The sequence below is a fragment of the Hippichthys cyanospilos genome, chromosome 16 (assembly GCF_059441005.1).
Source record: "Hippichthys cyanospilos isolate Australia breed blue-spotted pipefish chromosome 16, RoL_Hcya_1.0, whole genome shotgun sequence".
In the NCBI taxonomy this organism is placed as follows: Eukaryota; Metazoa; Chordata; class Actinopteri; order Syngnathiformes; family Syngnathidae; genus Hippichthys; species Hippichthys cyanospilos.
Genome location: NC_142384.1, coordinates 4,287,991 through 4,311,352, shown reverse-complemented (window position 1 = coordinate 4,311,352; position 23,362 = coordinate 4,287,991). Strand labels below are relative to the sequence as shown.

Here is a 23,362-nt window from a genome sequence, read left to right as displayed (position 1 = left end):
ATTTTCAGATTATAGAGGTGTACAATCCAAAAGTTACCTCTGACAGCCTTTTTTTCAGTGGGGTCATAAAATTTGAAACATTGAGCACGTCCCCCTGATGACCTCAGGTACCCCTGATGCCAGCAAATAAGCAGAGACTTACAGTTTCATGAAAATATGACATTTTCGCCAAAAGGTTGTCCAAGCCTCTGCTGTTAATACATCTACAGTACAGACTCTTATTAGTTTGTATGATTTTATTACACAATTATGATGAACTCTCTTGCTTATTGTCCTTCTTTACCACAATTCCAACATTATTATGCACTCATAAGATTTGTTCAACAGTTGCATTTTACAGGAAAATAAATAAAGGATCAAGGAATGCCATCATAATGGTCATTAAAACATACTATTTTTTATTTGTCGATTTCATGTTAATTTCAAGATTTTACTCAAGCAAATACATCTCGCAAGCTTTGTAGATATTAATAATTAGATATATTTGCTCTTAATCAAGATTATGAAAAATGTCGCAATTGTTAAGGTAAAAGAGCTCTTTTGACAGTGCTAATTGAAAAAACGAGCTTAGAAAACAACAATACATATGACCTTTTATTATTATTATTAATTTTCTTGCTATCATAGTCAAACAGTGTAGAAGTGTTTGAGGCAATCCCCAGAGAAGAGAATGTTTGATTTGCCTTACACTTCTTGATTTAATCGAATTCCTTTGGGTGGGGAAATTAGGAACATTATATTTGCTGAACAAACCCTTTGGAACGTATTGGCACTAAGCCACAAATACCGATTGTCACGGTAAATACACGGGAAAAATATTATTTAAGGTAGGAAATATATCATTCTTTTTTTTTTTGTCCAGTATAAGGTATCGGACGATACCCTACAGATTTTTATCACCCGAATATAAATTCAATAGTCCGCTGATTCACGCTCCGTACCGAAAGGTGGCGGTAATGCACACAAATATTTGCCAACCGTCAAAATATAAAACTAGAAGAGTGTGAACCGGTACTGACCACACAGCCCCAGGAAGGAAAGAGACCAGTATCTGAAGAAAACCACTTAAAGTTATTAAGTGTACTTGGGATTGTATTTCCATCTCCTATCACTTCTAATGTAAGTTTCTCATTAATTCCGAACATGCTACACGTTTATTTGAGAACGCAGTTTTTGACAAGTTGACACACGACCGTGGCGCTCGTGGTACGCCAAATCGTGTTAAGATAGACCTCACAATTCTGTACTTCATTCCATAATGCACCGTCATCCGATGTTATATAAATTGCTAAACGATCACAAACTACATGAAGGCTCCGAATGAAACTGATCAATGATGCCGTAGAGGCAACTCTCCTAAGATATGGCCATTATTGAGCGTAGGCCTCAAGCGCTAGGCTATTTAAGTAGCGTAGGTGCTGTGAGTAAATATTTAAAGATTAATTGTTCTACTTGAGACCATTGTTATTAAAAAATATATTTAATGGAGAGTTCTGTAATAGAAGTTTGATATTCCTGTGACAAATATCTAGAACACTATAACGAATTAAACCCGGTGAAAAAGTACACAGTTCTGGCCACCGTCTCAATACAAAGTCTTTTGGGGCCGAAAATGTATGTGTGACTTTTTTTGGGGGGGTGAGGGTTTCAATTTTTCGCAACGCTATTTATTATTTTGAATCCTATATTAATAGTTTAACATCACTGTAAAACTTTCAAACACAGAAACAGGCGATGCATATTGTTAAAACGTATTGCTTAAACTTGTATTATTAAAAGCTAAATGGCCCAGGTGCATAAAATAATTGCCAAAAATGATCCGAGTCAAAGAACATTAACATTTAAGTTCCATCCATTTCTCCATGCATCCAGACATGATCTTAACTGTTCGTCCTCGTTGCAAGGGTCGCGGGCATGCTGGAGACCATTCAAAGTGTTTTCCGGCAGTAGGCGGGGTACACTCCTGAACTCTTTGCTAGCCAATCTGTAAGATATATTGGAAAGATTAACTGTAGCAGTCAAGGAGCATTGTTTCCCAACCAGGCGTACATGAGCACATGGCAGGTGGTATGTAGAAGCCAATTAAAGCTCAGATGACTAATTAAAATGACATTAAAAATGCATTCTATAGCTCAGAATATTTTTCTGGTTCACTGTTTTAATGCCTGTTTAAAAATAACTAATTTTTAAAACCTCTAAGGCTATTGCCTTGCTGTGTTTATTTTAACATCGGCCTTTGCCGCAAACAGTTGACCGTTGGCTTGGCTTCCAGTGTGACATTGACCATTGAGAGCAAGAACCAATCACGTGTTTTTGTAGGAGTGCCTATGAGCTGATAGACAGATTGCCTGACCAGTTTTGTTCATGAATCTCACTTGACAGCTCGAATGCTATAGGGGAGAAAGGAGGACAATGGAAAAAAAAAAAAGAGTTTGGAAAGCTGTTACCGAGACTGCTTTTGTAATGATTCGAGGGCATCTACCACTCTCCGTGATCCCCACTACAGTCAAGGGACAGAAACAGGAAGGGATAATAGTACAGTTCCTGTATAAGGTTTAATAATTTAAGATTCAAGTAAATAGGTTTACTGCTGTAGGTCAACGTCCGAGGATTGGCTGTGGCTTGTGCATTTACACTTAACTCATGTCTAGAATGCAGGGAAACATCACAGTGCATCTTTCTACTGTGTATTTTCTTTTTTCGTGGGGGAAAAAAAAAAAATCTGTGATCCACCAAATAGCAAGGGATCATTGTATGTGTATACATATTGGCTGCCACAGTGTATGCTATAGATACATTATGCATTTGTGTTTTCACTGGCTGTTTTCGTTCCAGTTATACTTGTTGGGTCAATGTTGGCAGAAGAAGCAATTAGCCGATTCTGATTTTGGATCAGACCCAGACCAATTCTGACGCCTTGGCTAGAGATTAGCAAGCTCACCAATCTTGCTTAGGCTGACCGCTGCCACTGTGAGTTCATGTGGCTTTGATTTCTGATGTGATTTGTACATTAATGTTGAATAAAATAATTTTCACATAAAGCGAACCCCCCCCCCCCCTCTGATTTCTCTTAAAGTAGTGTAAAACAAATGAATGACCTGTTTTGCAAGTTGCAGCTTATTTCTCACAATTCTCGTCAGTCAACCTTTTTGCAGATATTCTTGAATCACTGTCAATTTTTTCACGAAATTACGGTATGCAAATTCAGATGACTATAAACCAGCAAATTTGCTCATGGTGTACCGCATCAGAATGTGTACGACTGGGAAAACATTGGGAGCACAGTGCAAAAGTAATTGTGGAGCTCTGATAAAATGATCTTGCATGACGCTAGTGTTTCACACATCTAGTAAATTGGTTGTCAAGAACAACAAGCTCTTCGGATTGCCTGACCCTGCTGCTTAATAAGTCAAATGAGACACTGCAGTAGTTGAATAATAATTAATACTCACACTTTGTTTATTTTAAACATGTGACTTATCCCTACTACATGTTCTTTTCATGATGTCTTTCATTTATACTCAACCGAAAATGTAATTGTTTTATCAATACAGTGGGCCCCCGGGTTACGAACTTAATCCGTTCAGCGGCTACGCTCGTGTCTCGAATTGCTCGTATAGCGGGCAATCCAAACCCATGTTAATTCGTGAATGCGTGCATCGCGCGCAGAAGTCTTAGGTAAAAACGACACACTGTATACATATATTAAAATTGAGTGACATAATCTGCTGCACACTTGCATTTTATAATAAATACATTGGATATATAGCTTTTACCTTTGAAACGACGAGACTTGAGCTGGGTGTAAGCATAGGGGGCAGAGTCCAACGCTCAAAGTTAACACGGCGATAGATATGCTATTGGTCTTACAGTGTTACAGTAACTCAGTCAGGGTGCAAATCACGCAGATACTAAAACATCATCCTCTTATTTCTTTCTTTACCGCTGCTAGTAATTTTAGAAGCTATGTCTAACAGATAAAGTTTGCAAAGTCTTCACAACATTCCGTTTTTCACTAATTTTCTCTGCTTCCTTCCATCCTGTCCCTTCAAGCTAGATAAAGGCGTTCGGCCAATAGCATATCGGCATTTCTGTGATTGACGTGTGACGCCGGCCAATAGCATCTCCGTGAGTGAGACCGGGTGACCTTAATCGACCAATAGCATATTCGCATCTCCGTGACTGACTGATAATTATTCGCACTTTTTTTTTTAAACGGTTGGAATGTATTGACAATTAATAAAAAAAAAAACACACATTTAAACCAATGACAATTCTTTGTCCTGCAATCGGCACATTTAATTTCATGTCAGCTGTTTTTCCCTTTAGCTGTACAAACACTACACTTAAATGGTAATATATTTAGACACCGTGAGTGAGACAGTCAGTGTGACGTTGTAAGACCAATAGCGTTCACGTTACTGCCACAAGTATGTACTGATGATTGATAATGTCGCTACTGTTGATTTTATTGACGCAATTAAACGAGAACATTTCTACATACTCAATGGCCGGCATGTCGAATTGCTCGTAAGGCAAGAGGTTTGTTCGTAAGCGGAGGACAAAAATCTCCCTGATCCACGCTCGTAAGGCGAATTGTTCGTAAATCAGGGTGCTCGTAAGCCGGGGGCCGACTGTATTTGCTTAATGTAATTATTTTGATACTTAGAGGAGTACTTAAAGAAATGTATGTTTTGTATATCTTATAACAGCTATCGCTATTCTTTCCCATTTTCTATCCACAGTAACTTCTTGTGACTTAAAGCAGTTGAATATTGACTGATCCAAAGAAAGCGAGCGCCCTCTCAAGACGATACAAGCTCTATGAGTGTGGTACTAATGAACCAGAGTGCATGAAGATTAGCGTGTGGCCATCATAAGTGAGCAGCTTTTCCTATGTGTGTGACAATGGGTGACATCAGCGACTTGGACCGACAGATTGAACAGCTCAGACGCTGTGAACTTATTAAGGAAAATGAAGTGAAAGCACTTTGTGCCAAAGCAAGGTAACATTTGCATATAATGCATACTGTACAGTCATCCACACACAACAAGAAGAATGTTCACACTTCTGTTTGAAACACTGTTCCCTGTTTTGAATTTAGAAATTTACAGTAAGCATTTAAGAGTAAATACAGGTAACATGCAACGTTTGTAATGAAGTTAGAATATTCTCAAAAGTGTTTTTTCCACAGACCTTTTCTTCATTTGTTGTGGTTTTCAAATATAATTGTGGTCATTTTGTGATATTGGTAAAAACTTGAAAAAAAAAGTGCCACAAAGTTTACCATTTTCAATAAAAATAAAATTGTTCATTTGTTTTTAATATTATTATACTGTTAATACTTGTTTAAACGGGTTGCTAATGTTTTATTTGTGTTGTCAGAGAGATTTTGGTTGAAGAAAGCAACGTCCAAAGAGTTGATTCTCCCGTAACAGTAAGTGTCTTGTTTTTTTTCCTTATTGGCCATAAGTCATAACACATAGTAACTTGTTTAACACATCTTACTTGTCTTATCTTGGTCTGTTACAGGTCTGTGGTGATATACATGGTCAGTTTTATGACTTGAAGGAGCTTTTTAGAGTAAGTTAGATCTGGATTTTTTTTCCATTCTAGAGCATTTATATTTTATGTGCTCTAGATATTTAAGTCACGTTGGTACTGTAGGATTGCCTTCCGAATTGTGGATATTTCTGAATGCCAAATTGTGCTGTAACACTTCTGGCAAACCATTACTTCTCTCTCAGGGTGTAAGGTTTTATTTATTTGTTTACATTGAAATTGGGATACTGATGCAAACATGTAATTGCGAAAGCTTTTTTTTTCTTCAATCAGCATTCACTTCAGCATGTTGTGTGCGGATAGTCTATGAAAATACTCTGGAGCAGAGCTGCCAATAAGCATAAAAGTGGCCAGTTTTCTCTTTCTTGATTGCACAGTATTACTGTATACAGTATTTATTTGTGGCTTTGCAAATAGTTACCCCATAATTACTTAATAAATACATTTTTTCCTTTAAAAACTGTGATGACAGTGTGTTGGATTCAGTGCCATCTTGCGATGAACTAAAAGAATGTAACGATTTTGAAGGACACACTCTCCGGTTTCTCAGAGACCATATTTTGCATGCTTATTGCCCATACACTGTAAAGTTAATCTTCTTAGGTTATCTGTAGCAGAAGTAGCAGCAGTACATGTCAACCTCCTTTTAGACCCTGACCTATGTAATTTACAGTCATCAGGGTTGGGCATTCTTTAAATTTGCATGATCTGATTTTTCCATTCGATTCAGGTTCCAACTAATTCTTATTTATTATCCCCCCCCCCAAAATATATATATGTATATGTATGTATGTGTGTGTGTGTGTGTGTGTGTGTGTATATATATATATATATATATATATATATATATATATACACACACACATACAGTGTATGTATGTATGAAGACAGAAGGGTATTAAGAAGAGTTATTGATTAACAAATCATATTAACTTTCCTGTTCTTTAAATTAATGTTTTCCTTTGTGGCCTTTCCAATTAGTTACTCAAAGGTTAATGTAATGTTTAATAGTGTTATCATGAAAGCTTTACTTTTGAAAACAGCAATGATCATTTTACCTCTGGAAACATTTTCCGGGACTCAATATACTAAGACGTTATGGGTCCCAAAAGAAATGTTTAGAGTCCCAAAATTTGTGCAATAAAAATAACCAAGTAAGTCCAAGCTTCAAACTTAATTTTCAAGATGTGAGCAAAAACCGACAACAGTTCATAACAAATATCACAGTAAAATTCATTAAAATAATAGAATGAACTTTTAGCATCTGTCGTCATCTTCTTAAAATTGGGCAGTAGTTTCGAAGCACGTTGATGTAAAAAAACTGGAATGCAGGGTGTGAACCCTGCTTCCCCGTTATCACGTTTGTTCAGGTACGAGCACCACTTTAGGTTGATGTGCGAGGGCCATTACCCTGAGGGCATATCCGGCCCCTCTGTATCCCCTAGCAAGAAACTGAAACAGCAATAAAACAGTATAGTTATTGTGCAAAGTTTGATTATGAAAGATTTCAGTTAATATGTGTACTGTAGTAATCTTTGTCGAAAATTTGTAAAGTATAAATATTTTTGACATGTTTTAAAATTTATTGTAACCACATTTAATAGTTGTAAACAAAAGAAAGCTGACTACATGGATTTTGCCTATCGTGAGTTATTTGGGGAGCGAGGGTGCTCATCAAAAAAAAAAATCATGAAAAATATGAAAAAGTTGATTCATCAATACAATTTAAAAAAATGAAACTTGTGTAATGCATACATTCTTTCCGTACATTTTTGGGATGATCACCTTTGTATGTATATTAGTGCTGGGTATTTCAGTTTGAAAGCGTATTGTCATATATTCCAATACAGCAAAGGTTTATTGCAATATATTGGGCAATGCTTATTTAAAAAAAAAAAAAATCTATGACATTTACATTAACGACTGAAAAAACTGAAAACATTTTAATATGATGGTGAAATTGTATTTGACATTCTTTTTGAAAAGCACCCTCTATTTTTTTTCCCTCCCAAAAATAGCAGAATGGCCACTTTTTTTTTTTTAAAGCATGCTCTTGACTGTGTGGAATGTGATAGTATTTTTTTTTTTCTGACAGGTTAATCGCATAGACCTGAAGCAAGGGTTTTTAACCAAGACAACCTGATTTACACTTGTTCATGCAACCGGTTTTATTTATTAAATTCTCACTGTTGTATAGCAGCAGACTGCTTTTTGTTGTCTCGTCGGCTTGTTAGATAAATAATAATGAAGTTGTGATCAATTGCATTGCTTCCCATTTAGGAGCTGTAAAGACATTGCAAAGCAGGGCCAGAAATTGTTCGATGGGGTGGCCAGATTGTCACATTACCTCAGCTTGGGATAGCTATTGGTTGCATACCCTATCAGTTTGATGAAATAAGATGAAATAAGATTCAATAAGATAAAAAGTACATATAAATATCGTGCTCATGACCCATCATCAAAAGGCCCCCGCCAGCCATATCCTCTTGTTTAGTGCTAGTGACAGTGACCAAACGTTTATCAGTTGTGTAGAGGGAAAAAAATAACACCAGCACCTTATAACTTATGGTACCTAATAGTTTTACATTCCTAATATGTCCTTTGTGTTTTTATCACAACAGGTTGGTGGAGATGTCCCAGAGACAAATTATCTCTTCATGGGTGACTTTGTAGACAGGGGCTTCTACAGTGTGGAAACATTCCTTCTCCTGCTAGCTCTTAAGGTACAAATGTTTGTGGAACTGTGTGGTCATTTTAATCGGGTAAATGTCATGGGACCACTGCAATAGGTCCGATGCCTAAACATAATTGAAAAAGTGTAACATGCATTAATGTGTAATGTAATGCGTGGTATGTACGTAATTTATGCAGGCATGCATGGTAACGTATGAAAGATTATCTTCCATTCCTTATCTCGAAAAAAAAGTATGATTCTTCATATGTTATACCATTCTTTAGTAATCACTGTTTGAAAATGGGTAATTTGAATGAAACCTTTGAACAAAAAGACAAAACGGGCTGTTTTGGAAAAGATTCATTTACTGCTCAACAATGACTTTTACATTAATATTTTTTGTTGAAATATTTTGTGTCAAAGTCAAATGGACAGGGGGTTCGAATGTTTACTAAAAAAAAAAAAAAAAAAGTGCAAAAGACCACATAGTCCAATGCACCAATTGAACCTACTGAACACCTAACATCTGTATGATTTAATGATTGGATAGGAAGAATAAAGCTAGATTTTTCACTCCGTCCAGCTCCCCTGGGAGAATCCCCAGACATTCCCAAGCCAGCCGAGAGACATAGTCTCTTCACGCATGTCCTGGGTTGTCCTTGGGGTCTCCTCACAGTGGGACATGCCTGGAACACCTCAAGAGGGAAGTGTCCAGGACACATCTTAACCAGATGTCTGGACCACCTCAATTGGCTCCTCTCAACACGAAGACACAGCGGCTCGACACTGAGCCCCTTCAGGGTGACTGAGATTCTCACCTTATCTCTAAGGGAGAGCCCGGACACCCTGCAGAGGAACCCCATCTCGGCTGGTTGTACTGTATCTGGGATCTCGTTCGTTTGTATCTAGGTTCTCGTTCTTTCGGTCAGAACCCACAACCCGTGACTATAAGTGAGGGCAGGAACAAAGATCGACTGGTAAATAGAGTGCTTTGCCTTTTGGCCCAGCGCTTTCTTTACCACGTAAGACTGGTATAGAGTCCGCATTACGGAAGACGCTGCTCCGATCCGCCAGCCTCCTGTTCCATTCCGAACTCATGAACAAGACCCCAAGATACTTAAACTCCTCCACTTGGGGCAGAACCTAATCTTTGACATGGCAAGGGCACTCTACACTTTTCCAACTGAGGACCATGGTCTCAGATTTGGAGGTGCTTATCTTCGTCACAGCCGCTTCACACTCGACTGCGAACCATTCCAGTGAAAGTTGGACGTCTCAGCCTTTAGAGGCCAACTGCACCACAATATCTGCAAAATAGCCGAGATGCAATGCTGATACTCCCAAACTAGACCCCCTCAACGCTTTGGCTGCGCCTACAGATTCTCTCCATAAAGATAATAAACAAAATCTGTGACAAAGGGAAGTCTTGGTGGAGTCCAACGGGAAACAAATTCGAATTTCTGCCGGAAATGTGGACCAAACCCTGACATCAGTGATTGAACAGCCTGTAACATGGCGTCCAGTATCCCGTATTCCCGAAGCAATTGAATCCACAGAACTCCGCAAAGGACACAGTCAAACACCTTATCCAAGTCCACAAAGCACATGTAGACTGGTTGGGCCAACTCCAATGCACTCCATTTTCCAGATTCTGCTTCCTCAAAGGAAGACTTATCAGAGGAATTGAGGAGGTGTTCGAAGTTTTCTGTCCATCGGTTCACCGAGTTGAGGTCAGCAGCATCCCATCTCCACTGTACACAGTGTTAATAGAGTACTGTTTCCCCCTCCTGAGATGCTGGATGCTTATCTGCCTTAATTTTTCTGCTGTGTCTCATGGCTAGGTCGGTCATCCGTCAAATTGGTGTTATTGTCTCAGGATTTCCCTTACAGCAGGCGATTTCTACTGACCTGTCATTGAACACTGTGTCCAATTTTGCCGGTTCTTCTTCTCCTGGACTGATTTTGGCTGAACAAGCTGCTTTCTTTTGAAGTCTTCCGGACATGTTGACATCTTTTCAGGAGTTGTTCAATTGGGTCTGTGGCCCTTGCATCCTCCGTGAATGTGGATAGTTTCCCCTTTGACGCCACACAGCATCAACACCAGAGGCTTTGGGTGTCCTGCTGATGCCTTCTTGCTGAGGCCTTCTTGCGCTGGCCCTGTGTTGTTGCCAGTCCTTTGGTTTGGTTAGGTCTGGTGGCGGCTCGATGGAAGGTGGTTGCTGCGGATACGAGCCTCTCGGGCAGGAGAGTTATCTGAAAGTATAGGTTGCACTGGAAGCTTGGAAGTGATAGTCTGTGCAGGACAGCGGTGACCACATCAATGTCCTGGAGCTGTGTGCCGTTCATTTGGCACTCATCCATTTCCTGCTATTTCTTCAAGGTTATTGCATGCTTGTTTCTTTAGACAACACCTCAATGATTTTCCTCCTAAACCACCAGGTGAGTGGCATCTCCATCCGGAGGTGATATTCGCAATGTGGAATCATTTTGGCTGGGTGGAGGTTGATCTTTTTTTTTTTTTTTTTTTTCCCCTCAAGCGGGTGGACTCACTATCCTCTCTGTTTCTCCTTGATGGAGGACTGGCCATCTGAGCCAGGATACGCTAGCGCAACCATAGCCATTTTGTCTTCTGTTGGCAACTCCTCCTCTCCATCTAATTTGGATGACTCCTTCCTGTAGGCCACTTTCTACTGTTGGTAGCTCCGTTTTGGTCAGCACGGATGCAAATCATCAGTTTGTATCTTAAACCTGTCATATAATCGAAAATAGGATTGTCCAACAATTTCAAATTTGAAACCTGTAGATCAAACCAAGAACAAGGTCCTTCTTCATATTTGGCGACAGACAGGTATTTTGCTGAGTTAAATGAGTCAAGAAGCAATAAGTGGCGGTTGTGTTGGTTTGCACATTATAATCTTTGTGCAGATACTGCATTGAGGCAACCAGTCATTTAATTTTTTCACAAAATCAGTCTCCACTCAAAATGTGTGCAAACGCCACCAAAGACATGAATCGTATGCTGCTTCATAGTTTCAGTGGCTTCTTCAAGTTTGCAAACAAGCACTGGGCAGTCTAGTCTCACGAGTGTTTCTTGTTTTAAATACACGCTTGCATGTAAAATGTCCTGTTTTGTGCTTGTTGTTCTGTACAAATCTATTGCTCAGTTCTAAAAACATTTTTTCTGATTAAAAACATAATGGGTCGCTTTTTTTCTAGCAGCAAATTTTTAGGTTGCAAAGCTTATACACTGGCTGTATTCTGTTCACAATTGTCCACTTTCTTCTTGCATAGAGACTTGCTCAGTGTGCCTATTTTGAGTTTGGTCAAATATTTGTAGGTGTAAGTGCCGTCACATTGCAATACACATGTTTTTCTGTTAGTTGTTGTTGTTGTTTTTTTAACTTCTTTAATGTTTTTTTTTGTTTTTGTTTTTTTTTCCCTCCAAGGTGCGTTATCCGGACAGGATAACTTTGATTCGGGGAAACCACGAGTCCAGGCAAATCACCCAGGTCTATGGCTTTTATGATGAGTGCCTCAGAAAATATGGCTCTGTCACAGTCTGGAGATACTGCACAGAGATTTTTGACTACCTGTCCCTCTCTGCTATAATTGATGGCAAGGTGAGATGCCAGTTTGGTTATTTAATTGTTTGGTATTGCTTTTTTTTTTTTTCTTTTAAAAAAAAAAAACCCATTGCTCCATCCGTACAGTACAGTACAGTAAACCCACGGCTAATTGGAGTTCACAGTTCCAATATTCACTAATTTCAACAGTGTTGTGGAAATAATATTGACAGGGATTGTGGATCTTGTGAAAATTGATGCTTGATCCTTGATCCTGATCTTGTGAAAACTGATCTACTCGGTTATTTCATGCCTTCACTTCCTCTCTAAATACTGTATATGTGGTGTAATGGACCACCAGTTAAATAAATTGTTTTTCTGATTGAACACATCAAACTTAAACTGAAATATGGGCACTCAGTATAAATATGTACAAATGTACAACAATATTTAAAAAATAAGCATAAATGCACAATAATATTAAAAATATGTATTTGATATGACTTACCGTGGAGTGATGGTGGTTTATTTCAAATCAATTATTCAAATACTATGTGTGTCAATTAATAGTGCAATGTGGATTCTGTCATTAATGCTGACATGAGGATTATCTTGCACACGCGCTATTGCTCTTTCTCTCTCTCATTCACTCACTCACTCACTCACTCACTCACTCACTCCCCCCTCGCTCTCTCTCATTCTTTCTCTCTCTCTCTCTCTCTCTTTCACTCACTCACTTACTCCCCCCCTCGCTCTCTCGCTAAATGGTGAGCTTATTTGCAATGTCGACTGCTCGTTCTCGAAAGCCAAAAAGATATCATTTAAAAATGTATTGTGTGTTGAAATTATTATGTTTTTGTGATTGCATTAACTTTCAATCAGTTATGATTATCATTTGTTGTGCCCTCAGATATTTTGTGTTCATGGTGGCTTATCGCCATCTATCCAGACACTGGATCAGATCCGCACCATTGACAGGAAACAGGAAGTGCCCCATGATGGTCCTATGTGTGACCTCCTTTGGTCGGACCCAGAAGGTACACAAGCAATCTCCTTAGCCAATCAAGCATGCTCATCCAAGCCTGAATTTAATCCAGATCGACATTTACTTTTAGATTTAGCTCGATATTTACTTTTAGACTTGTTTTCAGAGAGATTCATTTTAATCAAACATTTTAAACATTTGTTTCTAAAGGTAAATAACATTAGCAATAATGTTGGTATAATGTTATATATATATTTTTATTTATTTATATATTTATTTTTCCCCAAGTGTTTCTGACTTTATGTCCTTGGTCTTAGATACTACCGGATGGGGTGTGAGTCCCAGAGGGGCTGGATACCTGTTTGGTAGTGATGTCGTGGCCCAGTTCAATGCTGCCAATGATATTCACATGATTTGCCGTGCACATCAGCTGGTCATGGAAGGCTACAAGTGGCACTTTAATGAAACGGTGCTCACTGTGTGGTCCGCACCTAACTACTGCTACAGGTACAAAGCAACGTACTGTACATGCATACATACAAGTAGTGTGTGTGTGTGTGTGTGTGCGTGTGCGTGTATGTGTGTATGTGTGTGTATGTGTGTGTGTGTGTGTGTAGTGTTGGGCAAGTTACTTCAAAATTGTAATGCATTATTTATTACTTGTTATTTCAAAGTAATTACTTACATGAAAATATTAATGTGTTTGAAATGCAATGATTATACCACTATTGCGTTACTTTTTTATTACTCTCACCACCATAACTGGAAATCCACCAAATATGGAAATATTGGATATGCCATTCTAACTGTAGCTCGTTACGCTCATTACACATCCAGTGAAAGGTTGTCATAAGCCGAAAACCAGTACATATTATTTCATCTGTATAGGATTGTAAAACTTTAAAGACAAGATACAAAATCTCGTTTTGTATTACCTAGCTTCATAGCATAGTGATGCATTGTTTATGCTTTAGGCAAAAAAAAAAAAAATTGTGCATTTCACAATTTCAATGTTAATATTCAAATTCAAGATCAGCTTTGAATTAAACGCAACATGAGATTCTACTGCTGGTTAATATGGCTACTTGGATATTATTGTACTTCTCGGGAACACATACAAGAGCTACCGCGGACACCTTTAACAGGAGAGATTTCTTTTTCTGCTGTTTGCAGAACAGCTCCGCTGCTGGCAGTTTAGCGATAGGTAATCGAACTACCTTTCCGTCGACAGCCCTCAGACACTGGCTCAAATTGGAGCCCGCAGATGACAAAATGGGCAGCGAGGAGGCAGGGGTCGACATTTGCCGTCACTTATATGACATTTAAAAACGACTTCCTCATCTGCCGCGTATGCCCCTCCTCCACACTTTCTCTCGCTGGACCAATCTCTCGCTCTTCTGTCACACCATACATGCAACACTATCGTAATGTTCAATGTGGTGTTTTTGAAGCGCTTGGAATGAGTTATTTGTCATAACATGCCAAAAATCATGATACAAAAGCCACTCTGGGGTGGATTGATACAAAAAATGAAGTAGGTCCACATGAACTAGTGTGGAAGGTTTTTTGTTTGTATTTTTTTCAGCTATTCCATTTACTGTACTGCTGATTCCCTTGAAGTGAAATGTCATCCAAGCATTTTTTTTGTCTTATCTAGATGTGGTAATGTGGCTGCCATTTTGGAGTTGGATGAGCATTTACAACGAGAGTTCATCATATTTGAAGCCGCACCACAGGAAACCCGGGGCATTCCATCTAAGAAACCAGTTGCAGACTATTTCTTGTGAAGTCTTGTGAATTGAAATCACAAATTCATCATTTAGAATCCTGTCAAAAACTATCATCATTTTTCTATTCTTTCTCTGTAAGTTCGAAAACTTCCCTCATGTACTTACGTGTAAGTTTATTTTTAAGATGACATATAGGATTTTTGTTTCCAAGGAAAAAAAAATCCACGTAGGTTTAACAATTTATAATGTGATGTTCGGCAGGATGGCCTAAATGAGGCACTGTACAGTCACGCTCCTTTTCTCATTGGTCCTTTTTAATCTTACCTCTGTAGGTTTATCCATTTTGATATTGTAAAAATTATGTTTTTGTATTGCTGTATTTGCTAAATAAAAGCCTTGTGCATAACAAGTTTAAATGGCCAGTTGTCACTCACTGAAAGAGGGCACTTTCACACTCAAACCATTTAGATCAGTGTTAGAGAATCCTTCTCCTGGACTGTAGCCGTAAACGTCTCCCCGGATGGAAGACCGAAAGAGACAAATGTTTCATCAAATAAATACCAGTGCAATTAAGTAATTGTTTTATTATTTAAATCATGATTTTGGTAGTTTAATCTTTTTATTACTTGGGTTAGGGTTAGCATAGTAGGGCTGCGCGATTATGCCCAAAAAAATAATCAATTATTTGTCAGTATTGAAATCACGATTATTAACCACGATTACTAGTTTCCTAAACTCTTGAGGTGGAAGTGGCATCGCTGAGCGAAAATTGTTTTATCCCCTCTCGCAATCCGTTTTTTCTTTAGGTGAACTTCACGTTACTATGGCACAGCTCGAAATGTGCGTCCCGCACAAAGTGCACCTAACCAATTTACTCTTGTCTTTATCTCTTGACAAACTTAGTAATAGCTGTATGTCCATCTTGTGTATGTATTCAACACAGCAACAGCAAGTAAACACTGCAGAGTACACTGCATTGTTGCTGCATTGTTAAACTCCTTCCCTGAAAAAGAATGCCGGCAACAGCTTTACATTTGCCATGAAGAGGATCAGCGAAATTTCACCATTTTAATTTTTTAACAAGAGGCACATTAAAAATCCATCCATTTCCTGTAGTCACTTATCCTCACAAGGGTTGCAGGCCTGCTGGTGCCTATCCCAGCTGTCTATCGGCAGTAGATGGGTGACGCCCTGAGCTGGTTTCCAGCCAATTACGGGGGACACAGAGATCAACAGAACAATCATCCCAATCACACATAAGGACAATAGTGTCCAAAAAAGACAGCCATGCAAGTTTCTTTTCGTGTTTGATTAAGCCAGAGGGCCTGAAGCGAGATGGATATCTCAATGGGATGGGTCCCTCAACTGTGAGGCGGAGATGCTCAGCCGCCCCAAAAATAATTAGAATAATGCTTAACAGCTGCTGCAACTGCATACAGTAATTAGCAGATATGATTAAAATTTACCGATAGTGCGCGCACAAAAAAAAAAAAAAGTCATTTTAGGATCAAGTAAAGTTTATTAACAAGCAGGCGTTGCGGTACTTGGCGTCCACTCATTTGTTGTGGAAAAAGTCCTCGTCACACCAGATGCTCAACTGAAAGACAAAAACGGCACTTAAGATTTTGAATTCATCCAATCCCCAAATTTCTATAGTACTTCGATAAATGAATTAGAACGTACCTTTCATGGGTCCTCTTCATCCACCAAAACTCGGCCAGTTATATCAAAGTCGAGGGCTCCCCAGTTGAGCACGTTGCCAGGCATCATGCTTGGGTCGATGGTGGTCTGAAGAGAGGACATAGTCCCACATGTGAAGTTCTGAGATCATGCCGGTGAAGGATTCATGCTGATTGAAATCTTCTCTGTAATTTATCTGCTCTTGGCCCAGGATGATGATGGGCTTCCCGCTGATGGCCTTCTTTGTGCCGAACATTTTCTTGACGGAAGCTTTGCCATTCAGCCACAAGCGCGCCACCGTCTTTTCAGAGCACCAGGTGACGCACAGGGTGTGCCAGTGTGTTGGAGAAGCAGTCAGAGACAGGAAATGTGCGTAGGCGACATTGGCACTGATGCCAATGCTGTCCTCATTCTTCCAGATCACAAAGGCCTGTGCATACGCTGGTGTAGCCAGAGAGAAGAGGGAGTAGCTTTCGCTGAGATCTGTCATGAATCTTAAAAAAAAAAAACCTAATTGACCCTTAATCTAGAAAGCATCAAATACAATCTTAACTTTTAATTTAAATGGGAGGAACTAATTTATCAAAACTAGTAATGTACGTTTTTAAATTGACAGCATTTCTGCAGTCAGCACAGTCTGCACCAAGTACCCCCAGTACCTGCAAATAAAAAGAGCTCCTGCTAAATATGTGCTTGATTTTGCCAAATAGCTGCTTGATTTTGCACTTATGAAATCTGCCTAAAGAGCTCCTGCTTAATCCACCTAGCAACAAATGACCAAGGAGGAATCCGAGCTATTCTATTGGTCTCCATTTTCTTTTATTTGAGCGCTGCCACTTACGCGTTGGATTCGTTGAAAAGACTTCCGTCGGTCCACCTCCACTTTCCCTCCGTGTCCTCATCCGTCAGGCCCAGCCAGGTCTTGTCCTTGTTCACTTTTGTCTTCAGCCATTCCTGCAATTAATTAAACACATGGAGCTCATGAGCTGTAGATGGAAGAGAGGTAGAGGTGAGGTCAAGTGACCTGCTCCTTGTTGTCCAGAATGCTTGTCAGGTGGCTGTCACGTGTCAGGCAGAAGGCGTTGGCCTCCCTCCATGTCTTGGTGTCTTCGAAGATGAAGTAACAATTGTCCTTGTAGTTGAGCCAGCCTGCGGGACACCAATATTGGCCAGGAAACAAACAAGTACCCTTGTCCATTTAGTATGGAAGACCCAAAAACCTTGTGAAAATAAATAAATCTTAACCTCACCTTGGGTCAGAAGGACACCCAGTATAAGTAGAAGAGCCCCTCTTATCTTGAAGCCTCTGGTCTTTGCTCCGTGGGCGTCGCGGATTTCAGGACAGAGTCAGCGGCAGACGCTTGAGTCGCAATGAAAAAATGGGAGAAAGGACCCGCACCTCCCCTGGAACGATGGAGCGCCACCCTGGAAGAGCTGATGCTTAAATAGCCCGCAAAGTACACCCCCACAAGCACCTGTGTGTCTGTAATGATGTGAGGGTAAAAAAAAAAAAAAATTCACCAAGATAAAGGCAGCTTGTAAAACACTGCCAACTAACCTTTCATTCACCACAAAATGGATCAGAGAAATTTCACAATTCCACATTTACGAAACTAAACACACATGAAGAATAACAACACGGCTCTGCTTGTTAATATGGAGTAAGTTGATGAAAACTCGAGTGACCACATTTTCACAAATAAAAACTGAGATGTACAGCAAGTTGCATGAAATTAAACTGTGCAAGTAATTCTATTCAGGAAATATTTATAACAAATGTAATCTCTGGTTGCGTTATTGATTACTAGTCATTTTTATTATTTTTTTTTTTGCACCTGAGTTTCATCTGATTTTGCTCATCTAACCAATACCAGTCTCCGACAGACACCTCAGCAATCTACTAAGGACAGAAAAGAAGAGCAAATTAGTCTTTTGTAATAATATATATGTATATATAAAAAAAAAAATCATTGTTTACAGAAAAAGTCTCTCACCATTTTATGTGCTTGAAACCAAGTCACCTAAAAGATTGAAATGTTTTCCCAGTGGCTGTGCTTACTTTCACTGTCTTGCCATGTCACATCAAGTACACTTTTATTTTTCATTTTTGCTTTTGGTATTATCTGTCTAGTTTCCGGGCCGATTCCCAATCACGTGTTGGGGATTTAAACATGACTAGTTATAACATGACAGTGCTTTGTGAAAATACCCCGCCGAAGGATTGAGACATTTGATCAAATTTCAAAATAGGAGGTCGGAAATACTCTTTGTGAGGAATCATCACCATGTGGAACACTATTGTCAAGTGAGTGAGTGAATTGTCAAGCGGCAAAGAATATTTTATACTTTATTGACAAACAAAAAACTGAAAATGTGCAAAAGTGTTGTTCTCCCTAAAAGTTGGAGGGCCGCAAAGGGTTCTACAATTTGGCCAAACCAGGACCAGATGGGTGGAGTGTGTTGATAATCTTCTTGCCAAAATTGGGTCAATTTGACTCAACTTTTTGGGGTGGTTTTGCACACGGAAAAGGTGCGTTTGTACCAGAAAACCTGAAAAATTGGCTTAATCTGCACAAAACAACCCAGAAAATTGGGTCAAATTGATCCCCAAAAATCAACCCAAATATTGTGTCGTTCTATATTTGGATTATTTTTGACTCAACTTTTGACCCAATAAAGTAGTTGATTCCATCAGTTCATAATCACCTAACATAATTAGAGCCAGCAATTTTAGACCCGCATTTAAACAGAAATGAAAAAGAAAGAATAAAATAAAAATAATTACATGGGAATGAATGTCTGGACCAAAGTTATCAAACTTATGGTCCCCAGCTGGTTCTGACCCACAAATGGGTTGAATTTGGACCGCGAGATGATTTAGTGAAGCATTAAAAGAAGCTGAATTTTTCCAATAAATGAAAAACTTGAAATGTTTTATGATTAATAGTAATGGTAATTTTTTCCGTGAAATGTGTGTGGAACCGAACAAAGGGCAAATCAAGCCGTTGATGTTGTATTGTTGTGTGCAGTGGGTCTTTTTGCGGTACCAGACCAGATGGTTTGTTTTGTGTCTTTTTTTCCACAGAATTGAGCCATCATTTGATGTTTTCCTTTGCTTTTCCTTCTAACTCGTACAATTTCACATCAAGGTCACATAGCTGGCACATACTCATACAGGAAATATGGTGGAATATCATCACATGACAGCAAGAAGAAGATAGTTTGGAAGAGGACTCGTGCAACCACGAAGGAGAAATCTTTGTTGCAAAAGTTACAAAAGTTACAATTACATGTTTTTGGGTTTTTTTTTCTTCATGGATTCAATACCAGGTACTTTTTTTTTTGTTTGTTTTCCATGTGTTTAAACTGTTTGGCCAAAGGAGTGTGTAAGAATGGCTGGCACTAAATCAAGTACTAAGGTCATCGAGTACTATAGTAGGTATTAAGTACAAAAGATCAATTACCTGTTTACTTTAGTACTTCAATGCTTAAACTAATCACTTCAGTTCTTTTAGTGTGTAAAGTAACGAACCTCGTAAGTAACTTATTCGTTAAGTACTACTGTCTTAAAGTTCCTAATGCTCAGTACATATAACCTAAATTAACCGATTACTTTAGTACCTAATTGCCTACATGACTACTTAAATACCTAAAGTAATAAACCACTTCATTGAATTACTTCTGTCTTAAAGTATTTATTTAGTACATATAACCAAAAGTACCTGATTATTTTAATTTTCATTTGCCTACATTAGTGTTTAAATACCTATAGCAGGGGTCAGCAACCTTTTTGAAAGTGAGAGCTACTTTTTTGGTACTGAGTAATTCCAAGGGCTACCAATTTATGTGAAGACACCGATCATGTTAATGATTACTCACAATAATTAGGGAACAGCTGTAGTAAACATGTAAATCAAGTGTGGTATGTAATGTAAATGTAATACTGTACATGTATACTTAATTGTTTGTAAAGTTCCTAGAAAATCACAATGTTCTATCACTTGTAAGCTATTGCAGAACAGGCCTGCTACTCATGTGATCTTTGGGGGCTACCTGATGCCTGCGGGCACCACGTTGGTGACCCCTGACTTAGAGTAATGAACTCTTTAAGTAACATTCATTAATTACTACTGTCGTAGCCTTATTCATTATTCAGTACATATAACCTAGAGTAGAGGTGTACAACATCCGGCCCACCAGCCGGTTCTGGCCCGTGAATGGGTTTAATCAGGCCCGCAAGATTATTTTGTAATATAAAAGATGAACTGAATTTTTTCAATGAATAAAAAAAAAAAAGGTTTTATGAATAATAGTAATGTTATAGTTTTATGATTACTAGTGGTGTTGAGCTTGTACTATTTTGAACAGAATGAAAAAATATTAATAAATCTGAAGTTGTTCAAAAGTTACATAAATAAATGACCTCTGAACTGGACTAATTGCATACTTTAGTATGAATTTTCTACATTAGTACACTGTATACCCAAAGTAATTCACCATTTAAGTAACTTATTGATTGATTACTTCTGTCTTAAAGTAATTATTTAGAACATATAACCTAAAGTAACTGGTTACTTCAGTACTCAATTGCTTACATTAGTACTTGGACCAATAATATCATGATATATATTTATATAACTTTAAAAAACAATTTCAAATGTATTACTGTATTCTTTTTTAATACTGTCCAAAATAGTACAGGCACAACATCACTGTTAATCATAAAAAACTAACATTGCTACTAATAGTGGATGTTAATGGCAATAAAAGTGCCTTTAAAGGAACAGTGTGTAAGTTTCAGACCGTTCTTCATCAAAAAGGAATAAATTAAATGATAGTAAATTTAAAAAAAAGAACTTGCAAATGAATGTGTTCTTAATGAGCAACAGTATGTTTTAATATAATCATAGGTCTAGTTATCATTAAATTATATTACATTAAGGGTGGAACTTCTCCGGAGGAGGCCATGCTTGTTATAGCTACATGGAGGGTGGCACTTTTTCGGAGGAGGCCATGTTTGTTATAGCTACAGACAATGTTAAATGCAGCACCTGCAGCACCTCCTGCTGTCCGTAATAAAAAAAAAAAACTGTCTGAATCTTTCACACTGTCCCTTTAAATATTAATTAATCATGTATTACTACTGTCTTAGAGTAAATCATTACTCAGTGCATACAACTTAGAGCAGGGGTATCAAACATATGGTCCGTGGGCCGGTTCTGGTTCTCACAATGGTCCAATCACATTTTTGCTTGGTTTCGTTGTGCATTTAGTATTTCTATTGAAATTCAGGGTGTCCTACTATGTGAGTGCACATTCGACGCGTCTCCAGTCAACGTCGTGAGCAAGTATAACACTCAGTTTTCAGTAATAAAACCAGAAGAAACTGACGATGATGACTTGACTTTTTCTTTTCTGAGGAACTATGGTTGAAATTTCAAGGCCTTTCCTAAATTTAACAGCAACAGTTCTGCAAATTCGTCGGGGGTTGAAAAGTAAAAGTAAGTACCAATAGGTGAGCAAGCAACACTTTTATATATGATAATACAAGGTTGTTACCTTCATGGTTTGAAGAAAATAACTAGCAGACTGACCCAGCTTTTGAGCCCATCCTTGTTCACACGCAGGGGCCTTAAGATGACATATTTTCTATTATGAATTCTTTAAGCGCGTTTGTTTTGAATGTTCAGTTATAGAGTACTTTGAAAATGAATGCTTTTAATCTGGAAGGCCGCGTTGTATTTCCGTTTTCTGTTTGTACCTTCCAGAAACTGATTGGCTGTCTCTAGTCACGTTTGGTGTCCTGTAGATGTCACCCGATCACCCAATCACGCAAAGGTCATAGACTGCATTTCAAGTTTGTCGCTGGTTGCTCGGTTCACGTATTCACCAAGCATTATGTATTTATTTTCCCAAACCATGGAGAGCCACAACACCCGTTGAACCACTGGTTCAGGGCAACGGCCATTTTTTAAGTTTGCTCTGCATTGCCATATCTACATTTTTGTTTGTTTTTTATTTTGTTGGCTGCATCTGCTCTGAGCAGCATAAAATGTAAGAGTGATGTAATTTTAAGAGCAGCATAAAATATTCTACATTACACAGACAGTAGTTTTTAATTGACTGTCTGTGATATGACTGTGAATTATTGAGGTTGTTGTTTGCATTGATGTAAAACTTCCCAGGAGAATGTGAAATTGACTCATAGCAAAAGGGTCCCTGGTTCAATTTCAGTGTGAACTGCTCCCAACATCAGACTTTTGGGCCTCTCTATATATCGTACATGTTCTCTCCGTGTCTCTGTGTGTTTTGTCTATGGGCTTGTGTTTCCCCACCAAACCACGCCAGACCGATGCTCTTACAGAAAATTTGGATTTGCTCTTCCTGGTGTCAAAAGGTTGCTGAGATGATTGCTCTTTTTGTTGGTTATCTTATTTAGTGACATGGCAGCATCAATGATATTATGATGGCGGGATCAGTTCTGATTCATTACTGGTCACAAAAATACTTTCTGAAATGTTTGAATATTTGATATCGCTTCTCAGAGTTGGTCATATTGGCCGTGTATGTTTTTCTTGTGTATGTCTGCGTATTAAGTTCTACTGTATGTGTTTTTCTGTCCGGGGGAATATTTTAAGATTGCTTTCTTTCTGACAATAATCACTGTAGAAAATGGTTTTGCTGTCAGAGCCACTACTGCGTATGCAAACCATTCCCTTATGCTAGGTGTGTCAAACTCATTTTTATTATGGGCCACATTGCAGTTCTAGTTTCTGTCAAATTTATAAATTTGAAGTGTGTTTTGTCACACATTTACCTACTTTCAAAAGAGAGATTGGGATCAGAAAATTGCTTGTTTGGTTACCCCAACATTTTCAAAAACCGAAGACAACTTGCAAATTTGCTATTTTTGCCAGAAACTTGAAGTCAAATCAGCATTTTACAGGCCGCATAAAATGATGTGGTGGGCCAGATCTGGCCCCCGGGCCATGAGTTTGACACCAGCGACTGCTTAGAAAGAAAGGGTGGCATAATGAGCATCTTGATATCAAAGTCAACATACTAAAAGCATGTTGATTTTACTTCCTTAATACCTGGGCAACACATATGGCCATTGCATTGTTGTTAAAAGAAATACTGTTAATTTAGTTAATGTTAATTAGATAT

At 38.5% G+C, this 23,362-nt stretch overlaps 1 protein-coding gene and 1 pseudogene across 3 annotated transcripts; one reads left to right on the top strand and one right to left on the bottom strand.

Moving 5' to 3' along the window:
• The first annotated feature begins 994 nt into the window (after positions 1-994).
• On the top strand, positions 995-14,924 carry LOC148410232 (serine/threonine-protein phosphatase 4 catalytic subunit B). 2 transcript variants are annotated; one of them, XM_088437041.1, is made up of 10 exons: positions 997-1,119; positions 2,836-2,970; positions 4,746-5,006; positions 5,387-5,438; positions 5,534-5,584; positions 8,185-8,286; positions 11,684-11,857; positions 12,711-12,837; positions 13,103-13,292; positions 14,443-14,924. In XM_088437041.1, exons 3-10 carry the CDS (start codon positions 4,897-4,899, stop codon positions 14,570-14,572), a joined length of 936 nt encoding a protein of 311 aa, XP_088293167.1. In that variant the 5' UTR covers positions 997-1,119; positions 2,836-2,970; positions 4,746-4,896; the 3' UTR covers positions 14,573-14,924. The 2 variants fall into 2 exon arrangements, with proteins under 2 accessions (XP_088293166.1, XP_088293167.1); XM_088437040.1 differs by lacking the exon at positions 2,836-2,970 and having other exon boundaries at positions 995-1,119.
• Positions 14,925-16,014: 1,090 nt separating this feature from the next.
• On the bottom strand, positions 16,015-17,760 carry LOC148410231 (serum amyloid P-component-like; annotated as a pseudogene). Its single transcript, XR_015868165.1, has 7 exons — positions 17,754-17,760; positions 17,595-17,678; positions 17,446-17,511; positions 17,220-17,344; positions 17,037-17,149; positions 16,199-16,689; positions 16,015-16,112 (listed from the first exon to the last, which is right to left on the bottom strand). The product of XR_015868165.1 is annotated as a serum amyloid P-component-like (transcript).
• Positions 17,761-23,362: the final 5,602 nt, after the last annotated feature.

Bases quoted from the DNA above. Each gene is read 5' to 3' on its own strand.
- LOC148410232 (XM_088437040.1), top strand. From the start codon at position 4,897: ATGTGTGTGACAATGGGTGACATCAGCGACTTGGACCGACAGATTGAA. The intron at 5,007-5,386 runs GTAACATTTGCA...TTGTGTTGTCAG, and splicing joins GCACTTTGTGCCAAAGCAAG to AGAGATTTTGGTTGAAGAAA. The intron at 5,585-8,184 runs GTAAGTTAGATC...TTATCACAACAG, and splicing joins ACTTGAAGGAGCTTTTTAGA to GTTGGTGGAGATGTCCCAGA.